The sequence below is a fragment of the Microcebus murinus genome, chromosome 1 (genome assembly GCF_040939455.1).
Source record: "Microcebus murinus isolate Inina chromosome 1, M.murinus_Inina_mat1.0, whole genome shotgun sequence".
NCBI lineage: Eukaryota > Metazoa > Chordata > Mammalia > Primates > Cheirogaleidae > Microcebus > Microcebus murinus.
In genome coordinates this window covers 162,896,110-162,923,493 of record NC_134104.1, presented here as the reverse complement: position 1 = coordinate 162,923,493, position 27,384 = coordinate 162,896,110, and the positions used below count along the sequence as shown (strand labels likewise).

At 48.7% G+C, this 27,384-nt stretch overlaps 1 protein-coding gene and 1 long non-coding RNA gene across 2 annotated transcripts; one reads left to right on the top strand and one right to left on the bottom strand.

The window, feature by feature from the left end:
• Positions 1 to 26,023, top strand: DNASE1L3 (deoxyribonuclease 1L3). The gene is made up of 9 exons (XM_012789329.3): positions 1 to 173; positions 329 to 565; positions 7,862 to 7,950; positions 8,777 to 8,866; positions 9,440 to 9,552; positions 12,418 to 12,530; positions 16,842 to 16,999; positions 25,411 to 25,507; positions 25,818 to 26,023. The coding sequence occupies exons 2-9, from the start codon at positions 425 to 427 to the stop codon at positions 25,932 to 25,934; spliced, it is 918 nt and encodes a 305-aa protein (XP_012644783.1). The 5' UTR covers positions 1 to 173; positions 329 to 424; the 3' UTR covers positions 25,935 to 26,023.
• Positions 7,923 to 9,383, bottom strand: LOC142874317 (uncharacterized). The gene is made up of 3 exons (XR_012922141.1): positions 9,247 to 9,383; positions 8,563 to 8,682; positions 7,923 to 8,003 (listed from the first exon to the last, which is right to left on the bottom strand). It is a non-coding gene; the product is annotated as an uncharacterized LOC142874317 (long non-coding RNA).
• Positions 26,024 to 27,384: the final 1,361 nt, after the last annotated feature.

The window sequence follows — 27,384 nt, the reverse complement described above, 5'->3', positions numbered from 1 at the left end:
TCTTGCCTCACTGTCCCCCAGCAGAAGGTTCCCTCACCCCAGGTGCCCTCCGGGGCGGACCACTTCCGAGTTCATCAACTGTCAGGAAAAGGCACATGGCATGATGACCAGACGTCAGAGCTGGCTCCCGGTTGGGATATGAGTGGCTTTGCGGAGGATGGTGCCTAAATTAGGTATGCCAATTTCCTTACCAGGGTGACAAAAACAGAGGCTCCTAAAAGGCTGCCTGATATCTTCATTTCCTTGGAGATTAAACCCATGATCTTCAGTTCCTTAGAGAATTGAAAGCAGCAACGAAGAATCCAGTAATTCCTGTTATCTAATGCAGGCTTTATAAGTCAGCACTACCCGCGAGGTGGCCGGGATCCTGCACACCAAGCACAGCTGTCTTCTCGAGGAGCCCTGAAGCCAGAGCAGCAGCAGGATGTCCCAGAGGCTGGTCCTGCTGCTGCTTCTCCTCATCTCTGCCCAGGGCGCCCTGGCCCTGCGGATCTGCTCCTTCAACGTGAGGTCCTTTGGGGAAAGCAAGAGGGAAGACCAGGAAGCCATGGGTGTTATTGTACAGGTCAGTAGGATCCTGGACACCCCTCATGCCCTCTTTCCTGTCTTCAGCTTTAAGAGACTCCAGAGGAATTTAACTGAAGGTTGCCCTTAAGTTGAAGGTAGCAGCTGGCTTGGGTCCTCTTAAAAAAGGGGTGGTAACAGCACCTTCCTACAGGGTTGCTGGGAGGACTGCATGAGTCGATGGATGGAAAGCTCTTAACATTTGCCCTTAACAGGTGAGGGTTGGCTAGTAGGATGATTTTTATTAGCTTTCATTGAATGCCTGTGTCAGGCACTATTAACAGATGATTTCATTTCATAATGCTAATGAGGAAGGATTATTACTCCCCATGAAGAGATGACGTACAAAGAAAGATGAAGTAAACTGCACAGCTGCTGGGTGGGGAGCTGCAAAGCCAGTCCAGCCTAGTCCTTTTGTTTTTTTTTAATTTTGGGGGGGCCCAGGCTGGTCTTGAACTCCTGGCCTCAAGTGATCCTCCCATAGTGCTAGGATTATAGGTGGGAGCCACTGCACCCAGCCGCAGCCTGGTCTTTTTATCCGTCAGTGAAGGACAGCTTTCTGGCTCGCATGCACACTCTCTCTCTCCCCCTTTCTCTCCTGCCTCCCTCTATATCCCATCCTGACCCTCCCTCTGTCTCTTTCTCTCCTTCTTCCTTTCCTTCCTTCCTCCCTCCCTCTCCCCTGCTCCCCCTCAGCCTGCACCCCACTCCAAGCTCTGCTCTTTATCTCCACTTAGCTCATGCCTTCCTCACTCATTTTCTCTGGAGTCAGTTGACTCTCTTTATCCTACAGGTTAATTTATTTTTGATACTGGGAACTATTAGTAAAAATTTTCCTGGGACCCTGGAAAGGGTGTCATTACCCTAGTAACCCCCGGAGGCACCATGGTGTGGTGGGAACCCCAGGAGCCCTGGGTGCAGGTCTCACCTGCTAGCTGCATAAGTTTTGGAGTCCCTCCAACTCCCTGAGCCTCCAGTTCCTTTCCGTAAAATGAGGCTAACCCTACCTGTAGGCCCGGCTGAGAGAACGCAGGTGCCTGAGGCGCTAGCAGAGCCTGGAGCAAGGCAGGTGTTGGCAGGGAGAGCCGCTGCGTTGTTGTCATTAGTTAGATGTGCGTCTCAGAGCTGGACAGCCCTGCCCTTTGGAGGGTACCCAAGGCCTTCTAGATGTTGTTTAACCAGGACAGCCATGCCAAGCCCGCGGGAGCCATGACACAGCGGCTCCCTGGGAACCTGACTTGTGAGGAATCTACTTCCCCATTCCTTCACACACGGCCCACAGGCCTGAGTACCTGCTCAGTTCCCATCACTCTCCTCACTGATGTCACCACATTCTTAAATTGCTGTCTTTTTATTCCTTGGGAATTCCATTTTGGGGGACCTACACTCAACATCTGCCCTGAGCTGCCATGTCCTGCCAGGTGTGTCTGAAGTCTTGCTCATGGCTGCCTTTCCCTCCCCATGGACCCCAATCCATCCTGCTAAGAGGCCATCCCCAAACACCGCCCAACAGAGCACTCTCAATCGCCCGGAATGCCAGGCATTCAGAATAGAGTTATTTCCAGGAATTTTATATTCTTGTTTAATACTATGACTTAGGTGGCTGTGCCCCCACTTCATAACTGAGAAAACTGAGGCTCAGAGTGAGTCGATTAACCAGGTTTCCACAGCGGGTAGGGGAGAAGAGCCAGCACTGAACACAACCACACAAGCGAGAGGCCTTTCCACTCTTCCAAGTGGACGTCAGAGACGCGCCAGGCAGCACCGGCTGCTGCCTTGACCTTCACTCCGGAGGCGGGCGGGTGAGGGGCTGCCTTCTCCATCTTGGGCTGGCCCACCGGCCCCACGGGCAGCTGTCCTGGTGCCGGCCCTGCCTAGCCGAGTCTCATTCTGTCTGTGTGTTCTTCAGGTTGTGCCCTTACAGAGCAGAGCTTGTTCATCTCTCAAGCACCCACTGACGCAGGCTGTGTGCCGGACACCCACGGGGACGCGGTGCTGGGTGTGGGGCCTTGTCTCCCTCTGCACAGAGCTCACAGCACACAACAGCTACAATTTCCGGAATGTGTGCTGTGTGCCAGGCCCTCACCATGCCACCGCCGAGTGCCACCTCACATCCACTCTGATCACTGCGCCCATTTTGCAGATGAGGCAACTGGAGCTCAGAGAGGCGAAGGGAGCTGCCCGGGCTGTCGGGGAGAGTGAGGGCTAAACCCGGGCTCCTCGCCCCCACGCTGTGCTGCTCCCTGTTCAGAGGCACAAAAGGGGGCTTCACGAGCCCCACAGTTCAGAGGCACAAAAGGGGGCTTCACGAGCCCCACAGTTCAGAGGCACAAAAGGGGGCTTCACGAGCCCCACAGACCACAGCTTCCCCGGCTCAGGAGGCCCGGCTCCCTCAGCACGGCGCTCGCAGTCACGTCACCCCCCTCTCGCGAGGAGTCAGGCACTCAGCCTTGGCCGGGAAATCTCAGGCTTTCGAGTCGCGGCTCTGGGAGGGTTTTCCCAGAGCTCTTATGCTTGGAGCCTCTCCTGACACAGTGGAGTGGGGGAGATATCTTTCTCATGGTCTGAAATATAACAAGGGAAACATGTCGAGAATGGACCTAAAAATGGAATATTTAATTATATCAGGGAAAAACACAACATAATTTCCAACTAAAGAACTGTGTGATACCGAACAGTCTGGCACCACACGGTACGATAAATACTGCCACTGCTCGCTGAGCACCTGTTCCGTGCCGGGAGTGGGCCGGGCATTGTGTATCTGTCAGACATTTTGTGTCTCTGAGACTGCCCACTTGATCCCCATGGCAGCCCCATGAGGGGATACTGTTATTGTCTCAGGTCACTGAGAAGGAATCTGGGGTTTCAGGGAGCTTAAGTGACTTAATCAAAGTCAGTCATGAACCCAAGGCCACTTGACTCAAAGTCCACACTTCAAGCCAATGGACCAATCTTTATGATGCCAATTTTATAAATAAATATAGAAATCAAATGGAAAAGTGTCTGGGTGTGGGGTTGTAGGTCATCAATGATTTTTTTTTTTTTTTTTCTTTTGAGACAGAGTCTCGCTTTGTTGCCCAGGCTAGAGTGAGTGCCGTGGCGTCAGCCTAGCTCACAGCAACCTCAAACTCCTGGGCTCGAGTGATCCTTCTGCCTCAGCCTCCCGGGTAGCTGGGACTACAGGCATGCGCCACCATGCCCGGCTAATTTTTTTTTTATATATATATATATCAGTTGGCCAATTAATTTCTTTCTATTTATAGTAGAGACGGGGTCTCGCTCTTGCTCAGGCTGGTTTTGAACTCCTGACCTTGAGCAATCCGCCCGCCTCGGCCTCCCAAGAGCTAGGATTACAGGCGTGAGCCACAGCGCCCGGCCCTCATCAATGATTTTTATAGTCTTCTCTGTCTTTTCTCTATTTTCCAAATTTTCTACAATAAGCAACATTATTTTTATAATTAGGAAATTATAACAAAATTATTTTTTAAAGGATTGAATAGGAAATTTATTTCCATTTTTCTTACACTGCTATGAGGAAGATTTAAAAACAGAAAGATGTTTGTGCTTCTAAATCTTCCTCATAGCAGTGTAAGAAAAATGGAAACAAATTTCAGAAAGATGTTTGTGCTTCATGAATTTGGCTTCACTGGTTCCAGTAGGGCCTCTCTCCCTCCCTCGCCCACCTCACTCACGCCAGGCGCTAGGCCAGCAGCTGGAGCTGAAGCGGGCCAGCGTGTTGCCTGGCACGCAGCAGGCAGGCTCGTGATAGATTTTGTTGGATGGATAGATGTGTGATGGAAGGGTGGATGGATGGATTGGTGGATGGATGAAGGCCAACCAGCCAAATTTACAGGTTGCATTTCCAGGAGAATTTTGATAATGGGATCTTGGGCCATTGCTCATTGCAGGGTAGATTCTCATGTATAGAATATATTCCCAGAGGTGCCGAGGAGACTGCCCAAGGGAAGTGGAAATCAGTAACTGCTGGCGATATGGGGCTCAGAACTGCTTGTTAAGCAAGAAAAGGGATTGTAAACAGGAAATCTGGGGGCTGAACTCTCTACTCAGGAAAAGGAGCCTGAACCACGGTCCATATTTGCCCTGCACTTATGGGTCACACTCACAAAAGGGACCTTGGTTTTTGAAGAGGAGCAGTCACAAGGACATGCTGATTTCCGTGGTTGTTGAGTATAGAGGTCAAGAAAAGGCTCTATAGTGTAGATAGTTATCCCATATTCACTTGGTGTTCAAATGGCTAAACCTCGCTGAGCCTCAGAGTATCCAACTACACAGCAGGGATACTCAGAGGTCTGGCATCAAAGGGTTATCATAAACGTTGAGGAGTCAGTGGTAAGAGCTAGCTCTTATGAAGCCCTCCCTATGTGCCAGGTGCTATATTAGGCACTTTATATAAGACAACTCATCTAGCTTATATTAAATAACTTAGAAATGTACTTGTCATGTTCTGCTAAATTTTGGCTATCACCTCTTCCCCTACAATTCCTTCCTCACCAAGCAGTTTTCTTTCTAAAATAACACTACAGTTTTTAAAAACTATAAAGGTATAAATTTTTTTAATTATAAATTTCTTTATAATTTATAAAATAATTATATTAAGTAAAAAATAGTCATTATGGACTATTTTCAAAATATAGAAACATATAAAAAAGAAAAATAAGTCCCCCTTTATCCTATCACTGAAAGATAACAGTTGTTGACATTTAGGTAATTTTCTTATGGATATTTTTCTGTGCAAAAATAAATACTAAGTCTGCATTTATTTTATAGCATAGATAGCATTGTTTTGTATTTTGCTTTCATATTAGAAATATTTCCTGTGATGTTAATATTCTTTTAAAACTTGATTTTTAATGCCATATAGTGCTTTATCCTGTGTTTGCAACATACTTCATTGAATACTTTTCTGTTTGGAGATACCTAGGTTGTTTCCAATTTTCTTGTTGCATTGAATCTCCTTCTTTGATCTGTACAAGTAAGAATAATTTATGGCCGGGCGAGGTGGCTCACGCCTGTAATCCTAGCACTCTGGGAGGCTGAGGTGGGCGGATTGCTCGAGGTCAGGAGTTCGAAACCAGCCTGAGCAAGAGCGAGACCCCGTCTCTACTATAAATACAAAAAAATTAATTTGGCCAACTAATATATATATATATGAATTAGCCGGGCATGGTGGCGCATGCCTGTAGTCCCAGCTACTCAGGAGGCTGAGGTAGGAGGATCATTTGAGCCCAGGAGTTTGAGGTTGCTGTGAGCTAGGCTGACGCCACGGCACTCACTCTAGCCTGGGCAACAGAGTGAGACTCAGTCTCAAAAAAAAAAAAAAAAAGAATAATTTATTACATGCCTCCTATGTGGCTGGTACTGTTCTAAGTGCCTACAGCAACCCTGTGAAGGACTGACTATTATCATCCCAATTGACAGATGAGGAAACTGAGGTGCAGAGAAGTATTGGATATTTCCTTATGATGGAAACATTCTGCAAAGTGGGAAAACTGGACCAAAGGGTATATGTGTTTTTAAATGCCTTCCAGAAAAGTCTGACAGTCACCAGTGACTAGGAGGGCTGGCTTGGCCAGTGGCACCCAGCCCCCCGGTGAGCCGCATGTGGCTGACACCACGGATTTCCAGCCTGGCTGTGGAAGGGTCCAGACTTGGGACATAGTTCTTCTCAGTCACTGCACACGTGGGTCTCCCGCCTGGGGCAGCTTCTTAACCACTTCGGTCCGGCGCTCCCGGCGGAAACCGTGCCGCGCCGCACTCACAGTCCCACGCGCTGCCGCAGTCCGTCTTGGCTCGTGTGGTGAGCAAAGCTCGAGAGCACTGAGAGCTGGTTTTACTTTACAGGCAGCTTTACCTGTCATGTGAATCAGAACAGGTAACATATACACGTATGTTTTCATTACGTTCTGTTTAAATGGTCACAATTTCATTTTGATAAATGAAAAATTAGAAAGGTCATATCACGGCTATTGACTAAAGTTGATGCTCGGCTGTGCACCTTCATATCACGGCTGTTGGCTAAAGTTGTTGTGCGTGTTCATCTGTGGCTGTCGGCTACAGTCGACGCTGGGCTGTGCGCGTTCATCTGTGGCTCGTACTGAAGTGGTTAAAGCCTGAGCGCCCAGTCCTGGAAGCACCTGGACACGTGGGTACTGGCATGTCTCCCTGCTCCATCCTTCGGCAGATGGAGCAAGAACATCAGAACATGTGCTGTGGAAGTAGAGGGCCGCTGGCACAACCCTCCTGTTCCATGTGTTTAGTGGCTATGTGAGAGGACAAAATTAACCTTGGGGATGCCCTATCCTTGACCAACAAACTGTGTGTCGTTGAGCCCACAGGAAGCCATGTGCAGAACAGCCCAGTGGTCAGCAAGGACTGGTCTGCATCCTGGTCTCCAGGCCGTTGCTGCCCTGAAGGAGCCCTCCTGTGTTCTTTTCCCACTGAGCTCCTTCTCACCTTGCAGGGCCTGTTCAAACATCGCCTCCTCCTGGGAGCCTTCCCTAATCTTCTGGGAAGAACTAATTAATTATTCCTCCACATTTCCACAGCTTGTGACTTGTATTTAGCACAAAATTTATTTGCTTCACATCGTAGCTAGTCATTTCCATTTGTCTCTTTCACTGAACTATGAGCCTTTGAGAACCAGGACTGTATTTTCACAGTTTAGCATGGTGGGATTTGTAGTCACACAGTCCTGAGCTCAAATCCTGGCTCCGCCACCTGTACTGTCTGTGTGACTTTAAGCTAGTTGCTCAACCACTCTCAGCTTGGTTTCTGCCTATTTTTAATGGGCTGATAATCACAGTCATCTCATAAGGTTGTGAGGCTCAGAATAGTTTCTCAATAAATGTTAGCTCTTATGATTATTATCATTATAATTACACCTCATTATTTCTACAGTATCCAGCCTAGTACCTTTGCTTACTAAGGGCTTAATTAGTATTTATTATTATAATAATTATTGTAATTATTCAAGCAAAGCCAAAAGGTAGGATGTGAGGGGGTCAGGATCGTGGGCTCTAGACTGGGATGCTAAGGTTCAGATTCTGCCTCAGCCACTTTCTAGTTGGGTAACCAGATAATTTACTCTATTTTCCCTGAGCCTCAGGATGGGCATAATAAAGGCACCTACCTCAGGAATTCCTTCATTTAGTACAGCGAAGAAATTAAATTATTTTAACAAGCACACAATGCAATACTCATAACACAAAAAGATCCCAATAAAAGGTTTTACTATTTATGGGAAATGGCCTCGAGCCCCTGGGATTCTCTCTCGCAGATTATCAAGCGCTGTGACATCGCCCTTCTGATGGAGATCAAGGACAGCAGCAACACGATCTGCCCTGTGCTGATGGAGAGGCTGAACGGGTACAGTGGGCAGAGGTGGGGCCTCTGGGGCTCAAGGTCGAGTGCAAGCCCATCTGAAAAGTCACAGGGAACTGAAAGTAGGGGGAGAGCCTGCACTTGACCACCAGATCACATGGCCAGCACTGCCCAGGCTTCCGACTCGCTTAGCCACAGCCCTGAGAGCTTTCAGCCGGCTGGTTTTAATACGATAAAGCAGAATAGTGGAGGTGGGCGGAGAGTCAGGACAAAGAGAGAAATGAACTAAGCAGATAAGAGGCTGAGCTAAAAAGTACTGTTAAAAAGAATATATTAGGGAAAAATCCATAGTCCCAGGATTGGTGAGAAAATGTCTGGTGGTTCTCAAAGGAGAGAATGCTCCTGCATATGATAAGTGCTCAGGAGTGGTGCGTGGGCACCAGTGGGTGACGTGATGAGGATGAGCTGCAGCCCCAGCCAAGGGCCAGAGCAGGGTCTGGGGCTGATTCTGGCCCAAAGGGTCTTCTACGATCTCAATGGCCTCCCAAAGGACAGGCCAAAGCTTGTGGGTTTGGGGTGAGTTGGATCTGGGTTCAGATTCCAGCTTTGATTTGCAAACTAGGAAGGGGAATAGCAACTATAAAAAGAAATACTCACCTCATGAGGCAAGAAATAACGGCTGTAAAGGCCCTGGCAGATGCTATACTTCAGTCAGTGGCGGCCCTTCTTGTTGGACTCAAAGGTTATGGTGAACAATAGTCCTTCCACATGATGCCACTGGGTATATGGAGGCAGATTGGAGGGAGGAAAACATATATAGTAGGAGAATGCTTTTCTTTAAGATACAATGTGAAATCTTTATATTTCCTAGAAATTCAAGGAGAGGCATAACATACAACTATGTTATTAGCTCTCGTCTTGGAAGAAAAACATATAAAGAACAGTATGCCTTTCTCTACAAGTAAGTATAATCTTTGCTCCTTGGATCATGGTCCATTAATAAATTATGAATTGAATCAAAATGCCTATCTTTCTTCAAAACCAGATTTTGATCTCTAATTAGATCTCAATGTTGATCAAAACAATTGCTGTCAAAACTGGGGCTGACGCAAAGTATTAACTCTTCAAACTAAAAAACACAAGCGTCCTCCTAACACCTAATTTGTTGGTTGGCTCAATGGTTGTCTGGACCAGGAGTTCTTTATTCCTCATAGTCATGTCCTGGCTCACAGCTGGGAGCCTGAAGTGCCAGCAAAACTGACTCTTGAACTTCATATTCTTGTCTCGTGCCTGCTAGTAATTTATTTTAAGTCTGGACTTGTGGGTGCCCAGATGACTAACCTGGTGTGGCTTAGATCTTGAGCTCCCGAAAGGTGCAGGCTGTTGAGAAGAATTAACTCAGCCTTGTTCCCAGGCAAAAGATACCTTCCCCCTGCTCAAGTCTTCTCTGGAGGCTAACAAAGTCATGCTGCATCTCTGCTTCTTGGAAGAAAGCAACTGACTCAGCGAGACGGCTTCCTTTTTTCTCTTCTAGGGAAAAGCTGGTGTCTGTGAAGAAAAGCTACCTCTACCCTGACAATCAGCATGGAGATGGAGACGTGTTTTCCAGGGAGCCTTTTGTGGTTTGGTTCCATTCGCCTCACACTGGTGAGACCCACAGGCCCCTCTTGTCCATGGCCTCCCCGGTGGCCCATGAAAGGGCAGCAGCCCCGAACAGGAGCTCAGGCTCCCGCAGAGTCTTCAGGGAGGCGTCAGGCTGGCGATGGCGATGCACTGCTTCTTCCAATGTGTGTAAAGGGTGCAGTTTAGTTTGATGACACCAGTCTTGCTTGTCAGATGCCATGACTCGAGACCGCCCCAGTCTAGAACATGTCTTCTGGAATCAGTGGTACCTCCACTCTCTTTGGAACATTTAGGCTCACAAACATTAGATACCACAATTCCTTGGTCCTTGTCAAGTACAACTCTTCATTTTAAAATATCCTAAGCATGGCCAGGCATGGTGGGTCACATCTGTAATCCTAGCACTCTGGGAGGTCAAGGCGGGAGAATCGCTTGATGTCAGGAGTTCGAGACCAGCCTGAGCAAGAGTGAGACTCCGTATCTACTAAAAATAGAAAAAAAAATTAGTCAGACAACTAAAAATAGAAACAAAAAATTAGCCGGGCATGGTGGTGCATGCCTGTAGTCCCAGCTACTCGGGAGGCTGGGGCAGGAGGATCGCTTGAGCCCAGGAGTTTGAGGTTGCTGTGAGCTAGGCTGACGCCACGGCACTCTAGGCTGGGCAACAGAGTGAGACTCTGTCTCAAAAAAAAGTCCTGAGTGTTGGCCACCAAAGGTGAACCCCCAGCCTAGAGGCTCACTCTCCTCTAGGAGGTGCATAGCTGTGCCCTCCACAGACTGCAGGGAGAGAGGAAACCCGGCTCGGTTCTCCCCCGCACTGTCAGGATGGTGCTTGTGCGGGTCCCTGATTAGGGGCTGGCCTCCTAGTAACTGGAATTATCTCCACTTTATATTTGAGGAAACTGAGGTTCAAAAAGGTGAAGTCACTTCTCTGAGCTGCTCAGCTATTGAAATGGATGAACCAGGGTTGTAAGCTACCACTTCAGGAGCTCATGCTCTTAAACACTATGCATCACTCAATGAAAAGTCAAGAATTTGCTTTGCAGATTGCAGCCACATAGAATCAAATATTTTTTCAGTACCTACTATGTGCCAGGCTCTGTTGAGAGCACCAGAACAGACAGACAAGGTCCCTGTCCTTGTGAAGTTATACTGTAGTAAGGGAGACAGATCATGACCAAATACATGCATGTGGAGTTATAAGTATGTACATCTATATCTATACTACACCCACGTAAATGAACTATGAAGTTAACTATTTCTGCGTAGGGTTAATTAGCTCCAAGGCAGACTATTTTAGGAAAACAAACATGGGAGAGCAGTAGGGAAATTCCCAGTAGAAAAAGAGAAGGAAGAGGGGCTACAGAGGGCAAGAAATGCCCTTCAGAGAGCATGTGTATGATCGTCTTTGTCACATGCACAATTCCATGTGGCTGACCAGGCCAGTGTTTGGAGAGCTCCCCACTCCCACCCCTAAATAATTATTTCCTCTGAAAGAGATTCCTGAGTCTTTGTGAACTGCTAAATAAACCTATTTATCCTGAGCCTCCACCCTTCCACCCTGCCCTGCCCTCCTTGTCTCCCCTGGGCAAGTGCTGCCTGTTTGGAGTTTTCTCTCCTGTACAAGGAAACCTACATCCCCTCAATCTAGGATTGAAAATGAAGGAGTTAGGTATTCACTTCCCTTTTCTTTCATTCATTCACTTATCCAATCATTCATTCATCCATGTATTCGGTCGACAAACATTTCTGAGCGCCTCCAATGTGCCAGGCACTGGAAGCAAAGGGTGACTAAGAGGCCTGCCCTCAAGGACCCGAGGTTCTAGTGGGCCAAAGGAGTGAAGAAAGTGATCTCAGAGCATAAAGGAAGCAATAAGCAGGGGGCACTGAATAGTGGGGGGGTGCCCATCTTAGGCAGGGTGACGGGGGTCTTTGGGGTGACATTGGCCTGTGCTGTGAAGAAGGCAGCCACCCAGAAGACTGGAGGAAGGGCATTCCAGGCGGAGGACACAGTGAACACAGAAGCTTCCAACACTGCTGGAGGGCAGAGGTGAGAAAGAGGGTGGAGTATTCAGGGGGCCCCCGAAAGAGGATGCAGAGTGACGTGGAGGGCTGAGAAGGAGAGCTAGACATGAGGCTGGTGGCAGAGAGGGCAGGCCTGAGTCCTGGCTCCCCTTTGGGGGACCTGAGCAGTGAGCCCCTCCACAGACCCTGCCTCAGGAGGTAAGAGCGAGGCAGGCGCACACTGAGGAGCCGTGCCAGGAGGAGGCTCGAGCAGGTGGCGGGTGCGGCTCCCAAGGCTGCCCACGCTGCTCAGGCCCCCAGTGGTGGGCGAAGGTTTTCAGATACTTCACCAAAGACCATTTAAATTTTTAAATAGCTTTTCAGAGTTTCTGTTTCTGATGACAAAAGAAGTATAAACTGATAAGCGTCCCTTGTTTTCTAATTAGAAGAAATATTTTTTTCCTTAGTACAAAAGCCAAACAGGGTTATTATTTTTAAAACATAGAAAATATAATCATAGATATTATATATACAATTTGTATTTCTCATTTTAATAAATAAAGAAGAAAAATACATTCCGGAAAAAAAGAAAACACAAGTCTGCAAAAAAAAACACAAGAAAATAATAGCATCCACCATGCCAGCAAGGAACATTGTCTACCAGCTTTGTCTCAGCTGAAAGCCAAGCAGGAGAAAAAAGTCTTTCATGCACTAAAAATAAGCAGCCTAATCACCCTAAGATCATTAAAATCTCAGCCATTGGCTGGGCTGTCTGAGAACTGGCGACCCAGCCTGGCCTTCTGGGGCAGAGCCTGTCTCCCTGAGCAGTGTTCGTGGGACCTCAGCAGGGATGTGTGTGACCTCCGCCTCTTTCCTGTTCCGCAGCTGTCAAGGACTTCGTGATTGTTCCCCTGCACACCACCCCCGAGACATCCGTTAAAGAGATGGACGAGCTGGCCGATGTCTACCTGGACGTGAAACGCCGCTGGGAGGCAGAGGTGGTGCCCGTGTGCCTGGGCAGACTCTGGCTGGGCCGAGTGGGATGAGGCCTCTCCAGGCCGGGCGAGGGGTCAGGGCATATGCAGGCCTCATTTGGGGCCTTACAGCCTCGTTTGGGGCCTTTCCTCAGCCCTAAATATCCTTTTTGCTAAATCTGCCTGGACCCCTCTGCGTGGGCCGTGGGACTTGGTGCGCTGCACGTTAGCGGCGGTGCCGGCACTTCCCGTACCGCTGGGGCCAGGAGCTGTGCTGAGGCTTGACATGGGCAAGTTTATTCATTCAATCTTCTCAATAATCCCATGAGGTAGCTATACAGTTTTTATCATTCCCATTTTACAAACGAGAAGGATGGGGCAGAGAGAGGTCAGGAGTCTTTCGGTTGCAACCAACAGGATCTTAACATGGTTCATGAAAAGGAGGAGCAATGCGTTGGTCGGTGCAACTAATGTCTGGGGGTAGTTCAGGCACAGCTGGATCAGAAAAGATAATCAGGCTCAGAAAAGGTAATCAGGGCTCGGTTTTTCTCTTCCTTGCCATCTCTTGGCCCTCCTTTCCTCTGTGTGGGCTCCATTCTCAGGCCAGCTCCACCCTTGGGGATGGATGGGCCAGCAATCTCCAGACCAACTGACAAGTTTTCTTTCCCATAATGCAACTAATGCCCTGGCATTGAGGTTCATTGGCTCTAATTGGGTCACATGTCCATCCCTTAGCCAATCACTGTGACCAGGGGCTGAGATACTCCTGACTGGTTAAATCTGTGTCAGCTCACCCCAGCCTCGTGAAGGAAGGTGGAGGAGGGAGAGGTGGTTTCCCAGAGACTCTTGGGGTGCTGTTCTCACAGCAGGGGCACACATCTGCTGCCCCTGTAGGCCTCAGTCATGCTGCTTTTGGAAGACAGGACTGCTGTGAGTGTCTGTGAAAGCTCCTGGCAAATACGGAAGTGCTCCCAGGGTTCTTCTTCCTATTCCTCTTTTCTCCTTTCGATGTGACTCCTGGGATCCCCCTTCCTCCTCCTCAGTTCTGCTGTTCAGAGTGCAAAATGAGTCAAGTAAAGTGTGAACATAGTCCATCAGAGCTGGGACATGGAGAAGGCGAGGGGTGTATTTCAGTGCTTATTAGTAAATAGACTCATTCATTCATTCGAAAAATTAAGAAATCCTTGGCCGGGTGCAGTGGCTCATCCCTGTAATCCTAGCACTCTGGGAGGCCGAGGCAGGAGGGTAGCTTGAAGTTAGGAGTTTGAGACCAGCCTGAGCAAGAGCAAGACCCCATCTCTACTAAAAAAAAAAAAAAATAGAAAAAATTAGCTGAGTTTGTTGGCATATGCCCGTAGTCCCAGCTACTGGGGAAGCTGAGGCAGGATCGCTTGAGCCCAGGAGTCTGAGGTTGCTGTGAGCTAGGCTGACGCCACGGCACTCACTCTAGCCTAGGCAACAGAGTGAGACTAAACCAGCTATTGGGGCTTTTTAAAATTTTAAATAAGTAAAATATAATAAAAATACTTTTGAAAATTGTAAAAAAGAAAAAGAAAAAATTATGAAATCCTTCATCCATTCAACTAGAACACACTGAGCATCTAGTGAGTGTCAGACTGAGAGGCATGGGTGGCCCGACAGTGGACAAGAGGGGACTCTCATGATGCCAGGCCTTCAGCGAGGCAGGTCAGGGCGCGATATTTCTCGGTACCACTTCAACCTCCCAGCTGTGTGGCCTAGAACAGGTCCCTTAATTTCTCAGCCCTGTTTCTACAGAAGTTAATGGGCCATTCTACCTCTCAGTGTTTATTGTTGTGAGGTATAAATTAAACTTTAAAAACACTTAGGCTGGACAGGGGTGTGGTGCCTCATGCCTGTAATCCTAGCACTCTCAGAGGTGGGAGGATCACTTGAGCTCATGAATTCAAGGCGAGCCTGAACAAGAGCGAGATCCATCTGTACTAAAACTAGAAAAATTAGCTGGGTCTCACTCTTGCTCAGGTTGGTCGTGAACTCCTGAGGTTGAGGTTGCAGTGAGCTATGATCATGCCACTGCACTCTACCTGGGGCAAAAGAGCGAGACTGTCTCAAAACCAAACAAACTACTTAATGCTGGGCTTGGCACACAGGGAATGAATGTTCAGCAAGTCAGCCTATATCAGTAGCAGCTGGTGATCACTCATGTTAAGTGATGACATTCACTCATGACATTCTGTCCTCAACTGTGTCCATTAATCTCAGGAGAAACTGTGATCACCAAGGTCAAAGTAAAATGCTCTGAAGAAAACTCTTAAGTCAGCAATGCCCCTGAACAATAGTGCAAACAAGGAAATCTGACACTTCCTCTGTATTATGGAATGTTAAAATTCTGTTCCAAGAGCCCTGCAGAGAAAAATATTTCCAAGTTAGAAAGTTTCTGATGGTGGCCTTGGGTGAGGGCGGACAGCTCACTCTATGCCCCTCTCCTTAACCACCTCGCCGCGCTCCCGGCAGAAACCGCGCCACACCGCACTCGGCCCCACACGCACTCGGCCCCACGCGGCACTCGGCCCCACACGCACTCGGCCCCACGCGGCACTCGGCCCCACGCGGCACTCGGCCCCACACGCACTCGGCCCCACGCGGCAATCGGCCCCACGCGGCACTCGGCCCCACGCGGCACTCGGCCCCACGCGGCACTCGGCCCCACACGCACTCGGCCCCACCCGCACTCGGCCCCACGCGGCACTCGGCCCCACGCCGCACTCGGCCCCACGCCGCACTCGGCCCCACGCCGCACTCGGCCCCACGCCGCACTCGGCCCCACGCGCTGCCGCAGCCCGTCTTGGCGCGTGTGGTGAGCAAAGCTCGAGAGCACTGAGAGCTGGTTTTACTTTACAGGCAGCTTTACCTGTCATGTGAATCAGAACAGGTAGCATAGACACGTGTGTTTTCATTACGTTCTGTTTAAATGGTCACAATTTTATTTTGATAAATGGAAAATTAGGAAAGTCAAGTTTTGTTGTTAACGCTACCGTCGACGCTCGGCTGACCTGTGGCTGCCGACTGTAGTCGATGCTCACACCTAAGTGTTAAGCTTCTTCCCACTTCTTCCACAGACTGACTTTCCACAGGAATAAGTTTCCAACTTCAAAACAATAAAATAGGCCGGATGCGGTGGCTCACGCCTGTAATCCTCGCCCTCTGGGAGGCTGAGGCGGGCGGATCGTTTGAGCTCAGGGGTTGAGACTAGCCTGAGCAAGAGCGAGACGCATCTCTACTAAAAAAATAGAAAGAAATTAGCTGGACAACTAAAAATATACAGAAAAAAAACTAGCCGGGCATGGTTGCGCATGCCTGTAGTGAGCTACTCCGGAGGCTGAGGCAGGAAGATCACTTGAGCCCAGGAGTCTGAGGTTGCTGTGAGCTAGGCTGACGCCATGGCACTCTAGCCCGGACAACAGAGGGAGACTCTCTCTGTCTCAAAAAAAAAAAAAAAAAAAAAATGCAGCAAAACAATGAAATAAAAAGAGTGGTGCCAAGCCTGTCATACACTACCCAAATTCATTTTTCCTGCTTGGAAACAAAAGGTGTTGATTCATTCATATGTTTATACCCTACAGTAATTTGAGTCAGAGACAAAAGATCAGGGAATATATTAGCTGGGTTGTTTTATCCCCACCTAACTCTGCATGCTGAATTATGTGGTGACTAAGAACAGCAAACACCTCCTTCCCATTCAACACCCTCCCTGGCACACATTTGCTGTCGTGCACTCGTCAAAACTATGACTCAGCTTTAAACCATGGCCCTTTCTTTTAAAAAGCAAAAAGAAAATTAAGAAAGACCCTGTATTAGCTTGCTAGGGCTGCCATAACAAAGTACTGTACAAAGATTGGGTGACTTAAACAATAGAGAGCCATTTTCTCACAGTTCTGGGCCTAGAATTCCAAGATCAAGATGTGTCAGCAGGGTTGGTTTCTTCCGGGGCCTCTCTCCTTGGCTTGTAGGTGACCACTTTCTTCCAGTGTCTTTACATGTTCTTCCCTCTGTGTCCCTCTGTGTCTTAGTCTCCCCCTTTTTTTTTAAAAGGACACCAGTCATATTGCATTAAAGCCCACCCATATGACTTCATTTTATCTTAATTACCTCTTTAGAGACCTATCTCCAAATACATTCACATTCTAAAGTACTAGAAATTAGGATTTTGACTTATGAATTGCTTCCCCACCCCCAACTCAGCCCATCACAGACCCCTTACTTACTGGACATGGAGGTGGCGTCCCTGCCAGCAGGCGGGCGGAAGCATTCTGCAGCAGTGCCCGCCAGGTGATAGGGCCCAATCATGTCTTTCAGAATTTCATTTTCATGGGTGACTTCAATGCCGGCTGCAGCTACGTCCCCAAGAAGGCCTGGAAGAACATCCGCTTGAGGACCAACCCCAGATTCGTTTGGCTGATTGGGGACCAGCAGGACACCACAGTGAAGAAGAGCACCAAATGTGCATATGACAGGTAGGGGCCTGCAGGAAATTGTCAGCCCCACAGTGCGTGGAGTGCTCGGGAAATACAGCCCTCGGAGCAGTGAAGCATGAGGTCTGGTGATCTGAGCCAACTACATGTCAGCCCCTCCACTGGGTACCTTGTGCAGCGTATGGCCACCATGGCCCCACACGGTGGTCCGTGCACGGTAGCTCAGCAGAGAGGAGCACTGGCTTTGGCGTCAGACAGGCCTGTGTTCAAATTCTTACTCTACCACTTGATATGTCTGCGAGCAAGAGAATTAAGCTCTCCGTGTCTTCATTTCCTCACCTGTAGAATGGAGACTCTAAGAGTGCCTCACTCATGGAGATATGGTGAGATTAAATGAGATCGTGTATGTAGAGCTGCCAGCACAGTGCCTAGCATATGGCAAGTGCTCAATACATTCATTAGCTGTTAATTTTTACATCATAAAGATTTACCAGTTTATTCACTCAATACCCATCACTAGGCATTTAGGTTATTACCAAGGGTTTGCTGTTATCAATGCTGCCGGAATGAACATCCTGTAAGTGCATTTTGTGGAAATACTGATGATTTCCTCAGGGAACAACCCTAAAAATGAGACCTGTTCATGCAAGAGTATTTACACGTGTAAAGCTTTTGCTAGGTATTACTAAATGCAAATGCGTACATTTAAATAATAGCATTCCTTTGTACTTTTAAAGTTTCTGTGGGGATTTTCAAGCGGCTTTCACCCTTGCTTCTTCAATCTGGAGGGAGGTGGGAGTGCCTGTAGCAGGTGAATGTCAGTGATCTTCTATAGCAGAGAAGAAAGCACAGTTAAGAAACTCCAGGGAGCCTGGTCCCACAGCGGCCAGTGACTGCAGTTCAAGCGTGAGATGGCCATCTTTGAGAGAGAGGCTAGTCGTTCTCCTTTCTCAGGTTTTGAGGTCTGCCTTTCATTTCCATCCCATGACCTCCTTTGTTCCCCTTGGGGCTTTGGGGGCTGGGGTTTCCTTTGCAGAAGTCATTGCTCTGCAAAGCAGAAACTAAAGGAGGAAAGTTACAGGAGACCAAGTGCCCAGCCTGCCCTTCCCCCACGTGAAAGTTCCCAGCACGGTGGGGGAGACGGCCACTCCCTCACTTGCCCATGCCCCCATGCCAGCATGTGGCCTTGGGCAGGTCAAGTCCCTTCTCCAGCTCCATTCTTATCCCCTGGCAAATGAGGGGTAGGGTGTGATCGAAAATAATGCTGCAGAAGAACAGCCAATCAGAAGGAAAGATGTCCACAATAGATCAGGCAGGGCAGCAGAACAGGTTACATAAGATATCTCCCAAAAGGACCCTGATTTTGTACACATGTATGCCAAAGGATGGTGGGAATACACGTGACTGTCAATGGAAAAAAGATTGTCAATGGAAAAAAGCCAAACTCTGTAAAATAATTTTAAAGAGATTTACTCTGAGCCAAATTTGAGGACCATGACCCGGAGCCACTGCCAAGAGGCCTTGGGCAAGTGGACCCACCGTGGCTGGGTTACAGTTCGGTTTTATACATTTTCAGAGAGACAGGGGTTACAGGCAAAGTCACAAATCAATACATGAGAGGCATACATTGGTGTGGCCCAAAACGGTGGGACATCTCGAAGTGGGGGCTTACAGGTTATAGGTGGGTTTAAAGATTTCTTGGCTGGCAATTGGCTTGTTAGAGCGGGAAACCGTAGGACCACCGGATAAAGAGACAGGGTCACTGAGGCTGAAATCAACAAAAGGAGTTTTATTGACTAGCTCGAGCTAGGGTCCGAGTCCCAAAGCACCGACACGGCCTCTATGGGGACAAAGACCTGGCTCACTGTGGGACGGAGCCCTTTATGCCCTAGGTGCAGAACCTGTCCACACGCTTGCCCTTTACATTGATTGGTTGGCCCCTTGTGCCCACGCACTTGCTCTTTTGTTTCATCCCCAAATTTACTGCAATCAGCCCGCTCAAACCAACTTTTTAAAAACAAGCAATATACATAAGCTAAAAGAAAGCAGTTGGCCTGAGGCTTCGCAAGTGATGACTTAAGCCAGCACACCATGTGGCAGGGATAACAGTTACAGTACTTGAGAAATAGTTTGAACCAGGAAACTTTATGAAAAGTAAATGGTAAAATGAACAAACATTTGAAATTCCCAGGCTGAAGAAACCTGGGCAGCTGTAGATGCAGAAAGAAATAAGAGTTGATCTTAAGAATAAAAACATCTTGATTAGTAGGTAGTATCATACAAATATACTTTTGATAAAGAGGTATGAGTGAAAATAACAGACAAAGCATTTAATGACAGTAATATATGTGTATTGTTATGTGGTATTGTTTGTGATTCAGTCTATAAATTTTTGGAGACCATTAGATGGTTATTTTTAATGATTGACATGTTGATCTTACGTCTTTGTTAGCGAGTGGGTACATTAAAAAGATTCATGAAAAGATTACGAGATGTGTGCTATTTTGCCTTTAATTTATTCAAAGATCTTGTTATTTAGCAATCCTAAGAGTGTTAGAGACATGCTGAGGTGAAAGTTCCATTTGGGGACCTGTTTGGATTACCACCATTTAACCATTAGTCAAAACCCTTAAGCAGCGATGGCACGAAGGTCTGTGGGGCATGATGTGTTTCTTGCTTGACGCCTGTTTCAAGGCCTGTAGTTTTCGTTGTAAGTATGTTGTGTTCAGATTAATTAAGTCATTGAGTGAAACTGTCCCTGTCATCTTATACACGCGTACTTAGCTCTTGTTTTTAACCATTTTCCTCTTCCCATAAGAAAAAAAGATTTGGGGCTTTAGAGCCAAGGAAAGTGTGATTTTTACCATCCTGTGTTTTAGCTATTTTCACTCCTCCAAGAAGAGGCTTCTAACTATGTTCCTGTTTTCTTCCTTGCATTTCACTGCCGGCTCAGTATTGGAGCACCTGCCTTGGTATACAACCTGAGTATCCCAGCTAAAACTCTCTCCCACTCTGACTTAAATTGCCTAGAAATCCCACAGGCCTGCAACTGTGAAGTTGCAGGATAGTTTTGCTATTAGTTCATTTGTAGACCTGGCTCTGTTTTGTGGAGATGGAAAAAGTTGATTAGGGTTGGTTTGCTTCTTATTGAGAGTAGTTAAATTTGTAGAAATACTTTTGGTATGAACATCTTAGAGAGGTGAAGTTAAACTGGTAACTAGGAATCTTAGAAACACCAGGAGCACTAAATGTATCACTGAAGGTCATGCCCAGGACTCATGCAATGCTCGCTCCAGCTCTGCATCCCAGCGCCGTGAAACCGTTTGGCTTTTGATTTGAGAATGACAACTGCTGAATCGTTCTTACCTGATTTGATTATTTGGTGCATTTGTAAAAGTACCTCTGCATTTTGAATTTATGTAATAATACATATTGAGTACCTGCTTTGTGCCAGACAAAATTCTAGGCACTTAGTGTTTTTGGTGAACAAAATAAAGATCTCAACCTTTGGGAAACTTCCTGTTCGAGGAAGATAGACAATAAACAATTGAAGTAAATGACATAGTATGTTGGAAGGTGGTTAGTGATATAGAAAAGAGAAAAGTTAGAGCGGAGTAAGGTATATTGGGAGGAGGACATGTCGGAATTTTAAATAGGTGGGTCAGGATGGACCTCACTGAGGAAATGATATGGGAGCTGGAACCCACCTGTGGCAGCTGGCAGGATCTTGGCCATTTCTTTGTTCGCCCTGTGAGCCTCGCCCGCCTGAAACTTCCTATCTTCCAATCTTAGTCTCTCTAACCTCTCTTCGGGCGTTTCCCTGTTATTATATACTCTTTCTGCCACCTCTAGCAAGTCCTGTAGAGTTTTCTCGCACAGCCTATCTATCTTTTGCACCTTTCGCCTAATGTCTGGGGCTGCCTGATTTACAAAAGCCATCATGACGGCCGCTTTACTCTCTTCTACGGTGGGATCTATCTATCGGAGTGTACTGCCAAAAGGCTTCCATAATTCTCTCTAGGTAAGCTGCTCAGGCCCCTGACGCACATCTCCTACCTTAGCCAAATTTGTCGGCTTTCATGCCGCTGCCCGGAGACCAGCCATCAGAGTCTGGCGGTAGACCTGGAGACGCCCCCTATCTCCAGCCTCATTGTAGTCTCAGGGCAGTCGCTCGAGTGGGAAGGTTTGGTTGATGACCCGTGGGTTGATGGTGGGTCTGCCATCTTCCCCTGGGACCAGCTTCCGTGCTTCTCCTTGAATTCTCTCTTTCCTCAGTTGTAAAAAGAACCTTAAGCAACTGTTGGCAGTCATCCCATGTGGGCTGGTGAGTGAAAAGGACAGAATCTAAAAGGTTAATTAAATCCCTCGGATGTTCAGAAAAATTAGCATTTTGGGATTTCCAATTGTAGAGATCACTAGTGGAGAAGGGCCAGTACTGATGCGCCTGTTCTCCATCCGCCCCAGGGGGTCCCACGCCCGTAAAGGGAGCGCCATTATTGGCTCTGGATCTGGAGTCCGACCAGTTCGCTGCCGGGTGCCATAGGCCGCGCCCTCTACCGGAGGCCCTGCAGCACCCTGGGCCGGTGGAGCCGCCTCAGGATTGTAGGGCGGGGCGAATTCCACTCCAAATCTATAAGGTCCAGATATAGATTGGAATGATTGGAATCCGGCAGGGCAGGGGGTGACCCCCGAGGGGGGTAATCCGGTGGGTTGTGGCTTTTGCCCCTCCTTTTTCCTTGCTCCTTTTTTTACCATAATTTCGGCCTTTTCCTTAGTGGCGGGCAGAATAGTCTTTACCATGATGGTGGATCCTGGACCAGATCCTGCCAAACTATGATATAAGGGATCTGGTCCGGATGGCCGTGACGGCCGAAGACTACCTCCTGTACCTTTTCAATGAGCGAGGTGTCCAAATGACCCTTCCCGTGGCCATCCCACCCCAAAGGTCGCCCACTCTGCCTCGCAAAGGGTGATGAACTTTCCTTTCTTTTCCTCCAGGGAAAGACTATGTGCCCTTGCCCTCACATCCTTAAAATGGCCTACCAAGATGGACAAGGGTGTTGACCGGGTCTGTCCCATGCCTGCAGAGGGGAGGGACACAAGGTACGCCTGGAAGATCTAAGAAAACAAGTAAAATTAGTTCGTCTGATTAGGCGCTGCCGTCGAGGGTGTCACTGGCAGTCTCTCTTTCCCCTACTGCCCACTGCTGCTGCTGCTCGCAAAAATGGGCAGCAACACTTGGCCTCGGTCAGATCCTGTTTTAGCTTCCCTTATGGTTGGTTCTTATGAGCCATTCAAGGGGAAAAAAACAATTATTAATGACAGAGGACGACACGAACATTCAACCAGGGATTCCAAACGACACAGACAAACATGAAAGACACAAACAATTACCGATCTAGTCCAGACTTCCTCCCTGACTCCCTTCTGACCGAGCCTCCAGCTCCTAGGTCAGCCATAGGGATTTCCCGGGGTCGGAGGGCATCTCCTTCCGACCCCCACCCACGACCCACCAGCGCGTCCGCCTAGGTCCCTTGTCGGTCCTGACTACTCAGCGTACTCCAGAAAACCTTGTCTCTAGTCACTCCTCCCTCAGTCCTGAATTTTGTTCAGAGGTCTGCGAGATCCTGGACGAGCCCTCAAATGTTAGAGCGGGAAACCGCAGTACCACAGAACAAAGAGACAGGGTCACTGAGGCTGAAATCAAAAGGAGTTTTATTGACTAGCTCGAGCTAGGGTCCGAGTCCCAGAGCACCGATATGGTGGCCTCTATTGGGACAAAGACCTGGCGCACTGTGGGACGGAGCCCTTTATGCCCTAGGTGCAGAACCTGTCCACACGCTTGCCCTTTACATTGATTGGTTGGCCCCTTGTGCCCACGCGCTTGCCCTTTTGTTTCATCCCCAAATTTACTGCGATCAGTCCGCTCAAACCAACTTCCTAAAAACAAGCAATATACATAAGCTAAAAGAAAGCAGTTAGCCTGAGGCTTCACAGGCTGAGAGAGTTAGACTTTATCTAGAAGACCAGAAAGGATATGCTTATTTTGAGATAAGAATGTGAGCACTCTGGGATGTCCAGACAGGAGGACATTTTAAATTTATGACAGATGCCTGCTAGGATGCTTTAAATGTGAAGCCTCAGGCCAACTGCTTTCTTTTAGCTTATAGTATATTGCTTGTTTTTAAAAAGTTGGGCAAGCTCGAGGGCACAAAGAGCCAACCAATCAATGTAAAAGGCAAGCATGTGGCCACAAGGGGCCAACCAATCAATGTAAAAGGCAAGCATGTGGCCACAAGGGGCCAACCAATCAATGTAAGGGGCAGGCGGGTGGCCACAAGGGGCCAACCAATCAATGTAAAGGGCAAGCGTGTGGACAGGTTCTGCACCTAGGGCATAAAGGGCTCCGTCCCACAGTGCGCCAGGTCTTTGTCCCAATAGAGGCCACCATATCGGTGCTCTGGGACTCGGACCCTAGCTCGAGCTAGTCAATAAAACGCCTTTTGATTATTTCAGCCTCAGTGACCCTGTCTCTTTGTTCTGTGGTACTGCGGTTTTCCGCTCTAACATTAAGATGCTTTAAATTTATGAATAGGCATCTGCTAGGATGCTTGAGTTAAGATATTTTAAATTTATGATAGGCATCTGTTAGGATGCTTGAGTTATGGTAGGGGCTTCTTATCTTTTAGGTGATATTAATGCCATACCAGAATCTGGTTGGGAAGTAAACCACCACTTTATTTGGTTAACAAAAGCCGCTTAGTGGGAATTTACCGTTTGTCAGCCCGACCCAGCTGGCCTCCTTAGGAAGGAGTTTTTAGCAAAAGAAAAAGATCAGAGTTTAGTCCTCAAGATTAATTTCTTATTTTAATGCTCTGAATTTTCTGTTTTCCATAACAACATGTATAACTTCTGTGGCTTTTAAAAAGCCATAAAAATGATGTTTAAAATATGGAGTTAGGGCCGGGCGTGGTGGCTCACGCCTGTAATCCTAGCCCTCTGGGAGGCCAAGGCAGGTGGATTGTTTGAGCTCAGGAGTTCGAGACCAGCCTGAGCAAGAGCGAGACCCCGTCTCTACTTAAAGAATAGAAAGAAAGAATAGAAAGAAATTATCTGGACAACACAATATATATATATATATATATATATATATATATGAATTAGCTGGGCAAGGTGGCGCATGCCTGTAGTCCCAGCTACTCAGGAGGCTGAGGCAGGAGGATTGCTTGAGCCCAGGAGTTTGAGGTTGCTGTGAGCTAGGCTGACGCCACGGCACTCACTCTAGCCTAGACAACAGAGTCAGATTTTGTCTCAAAAAAACAAAAAAGGAAAAAGAAAAAAAATATGGAGTTAGAAGATATGGCCTCAATTCCAGTCTTTGTTCTGTGCTCTGTCATGTGCTGAACACCCCCACGTGCAGGGCACTGGTGTGCAGCACGGCGGCCAGAACCTGCCTGGGAAAATGCACCGTGAATAGCTGGCTGAGCCACACACACGCCTAGAAGTCAGAAACAGAGGAGCCTTAAATATATTGTTCTTTGCTCTCTGGGTCTTAAAGCTTAGCTTCCGACCTAATGTGAAAAGTCCACATTTGGCTGAGTTAAAAGTTAACCGTGGTGGTGGCAGCAAACATGGAAACCGAAGCCACTGGTCAGAATAGGAGAGAGCCTGCGGGCAGTCGCAGAGGACTGTGGGCCTCCTTACTCAGTCGCTCAGGGCCATGAGCACTCCAGCCCATCACCCCACTTAGGGTAGAGTCTATTTCCAAAAGCATTTGACCACCACAGCCCTATTTTCATCATCATTGCAAAGCGCTTATACTAGGGTTTTTCCCCTGTATTTTTCTTTTAATCCATTACTTTCTTACTGAAATAAATTTTAAAGGAAACTTTATAATACTAAAGTAAGAAAACAGCACCATTTGCCATAAATGGAACTTTTGAGATTTTAATACATTTTTAAAATTAAAAAAAAGCCCAGAAAACTGCACTGTGCTAAATTCTGCCTTAATTTCCTTGCTTGCAGAATGTGTGGAGGCTGCCGCTTGCTCTCTTTCTGTCAAAATGGGAGCTTAGGCAGGTATTAGAGACGAGTGAGCACCTACATGAGAACTTCTCAATAACCAAATTGGGAAACACGAAAAATAATTGAAAAGGGGCAACTTTCTCAGTGCTCAAGTCATGGTTGCATGGCATAGTCTCCATGTACCAGGTTAAGGCTTCTCTTGTGCCACCCGGGACGCCTGTCCACATGGGAGACGCTGTCCTGGTGTCCGCAGGGCGGCAGCAGGAACTGACCCTGCCCCACAACGCAGGCATGTCCTCTCGTGTCACATGCCCCAAACAGGTCTGGACTGGAGCACCGCATGAAGAGAGCCGGCTGCTCAAAGCCCCTTGTCTTGATCTCAGAGGTCGCCAGGGTGGGTTAACACGACTCTCCTGCCCTTGCTCCAGGATCGTGCTCAGGGGGCAAGAGATCGTCAGCTCAGCTGTTCCCGGGTCGGGCGGTGTCTTCGACTTCCAGAAGGCTTACAGCCTGACTGAGGAGGAGGTAAGGCTGCCATCCTGTCCTGCTGTGCTGCCGACCTGGGAAGAGGCGTTGGCGTCCCCTCCGGTCACCATGGAGGGCACAACGCTGGGCCCCTGGACCTTGAGTCTCAGAACCTATGACTCTGTGATTTGAGGACTTGCCCAAATTCCTGACGGAGCTGATCCAGGGACAATGCTCACCAGGTGTGCTCTGCTGGGTGGCTCCAGGCATGCCATCTCCCCTTCCTGTGCCTGAGTTTGCTAGTCACTGGAATGAACGCGCTCCCGGGCCTCTCCCGACACCCAAACCTACCTTCCTTTTCTCCTTACAGGCCCTGGATGTCAGCGACCACTTTCCCGTTGAATTTAAACTGCAGCCTGCAAGGGCCTTCACCAACAGCAGGAGATCCTTTGTGCCAAGGAAGAAAACAAAGGCCAAACACTCCTAGATACAAAGGTGCCACTGTATCAACCATTTCTTGTCTCTAAATAAAATGGCTCTAACAGGTATGAGCTGCTCCCTACACTTTGGAGACAAGACTGGTCCAGCTGCTTTCATTGTTCAACCTGCATCTATTCTGACTCGAGCAAAATTGGAAGGAGAGTCTTTTATCATCACTCTTGGGCTGGAAACTCCCCTGAATTGTCCAGAAGAAAGCCAGGAGCTTTCTAGTGCAAAAGGATGGTCTTCACGCCTGGGCTGGAGCCCTACCTGCTGTCTTTGGCTCTGCTCAACCCGCCCCAAGAGAGGCTACAGGAAGAACATCAGCTTTCAGACCTCCTGAGGGGACCCCATTCCACAGGCAATGTCCAGAAAGGCCAAGGCCCCAGCTGCAGCCCCATGATTTGGGTAATTAACTGTTTAATCTGCCCCTCCAGCGTGAGGTCAGGCCCCAGCCACCACTGCACTTCACAGGGGTAAAACGCAAGATCCTCTTGGTCTCCCTCCTCCAACTCAACCAGTCCAGTAACCACCAGCGCCATCCTCTGAAATGCTGTTCTGCCACAGCCCACCCCCAGGCCCATAAATCCTCCAGGGGCTCCCATCACCATCTGCAGAGAGCTTGGCCTTTGGACGCTGTGAAGGGCTCTCGTATCGGGCATAAATCTCTAGCCTTGCTGTCGCTGGCTCTGCCCAGCCCCCTGAGCTCCTGCACGTCACCCTCTGCCCTGCACACCGTGATCTCCCTCCCGTGGGGCTCTGCCCAGCCCCCTGAGCTCCCGCAGGTCACCCTCTGCCCTGCACACCGTGATCTCCCTCCCGTGGGGCTCTGCCCAGCCCCCTGAGCTCCCGCAGGTCACCCTCTGCCCTGCACACCGTGATCTCCCTCCCGTGGGGCTCTGCCCAGCCCCTTGAGCTCCCGCAGGTCACTCTCTGCCCTGCACACCGTGATCTCCCTCCCGTGGGGCTCTGCCCAGCCCCCTGAGCTCCCGCAGGTCACCCTCTGCCCTGCACACCGTGATCTCCCTCCCGTGGGGCTCTGCCCAGCCCCTTGAGCTCCCGCAGGTCACTCTCTGCCCTGCACACCGTGATCTCCCTCCCGTGGGGCTCTGCCCAGCCCCCTGAGCTCCCGCAGGTCACCCTCTGCCCTGCACACCGTGATCTCCCTCCCGTGGGGCTCTGCCCAGCCCCTTGAGCTCCCGCAGGTCACCCTCTGCCCTGCACACCGTGATCTCCCTCCCGTGGGGCTCTGCCCAGCCCCCTGAGCTCCCGCAGGTCACTCTCTGCCCTGCACACCGTGATCTCCCTCCCGTGGGGCTCTGGCCCCACCTACGCATCCTGCCCTATCCCAGAGCCTGGCCTGAGTGCTCCTGGCCCCCATGTGTGCCATCCCTTTACTGCAGCATTCACCACGTTGTATTTGTCACCAGGCTCAGTACTGGGAGTCTTTGGGGGTC

Excerpts from the sequence above, each read along its gene's own strand:
- DNASE1L3 (XM_012789329.3), top strand. The coding sequence starts at position 425 with ATGTCCCAGAGGCTGGTCCTGCTGCTGCTTCTCCTCATCTCTGCCCAG. Across the intron at positions 7,951-8,776 it reads CTGATGGAGAGGCTGAACGG|AAATTCAAGGAGAGGCATAA; the intron begins GTACAGTGGGCA and ends TATATTTCCTAG. Across the intron at positions 17,000-25,410 it reads ACCAAATGTGCATATGACAG|GATCGTGCTCAGGGGGCAAG; the intron begins GTAGGGGCCTGC and ends CCCTTGCTCCAG.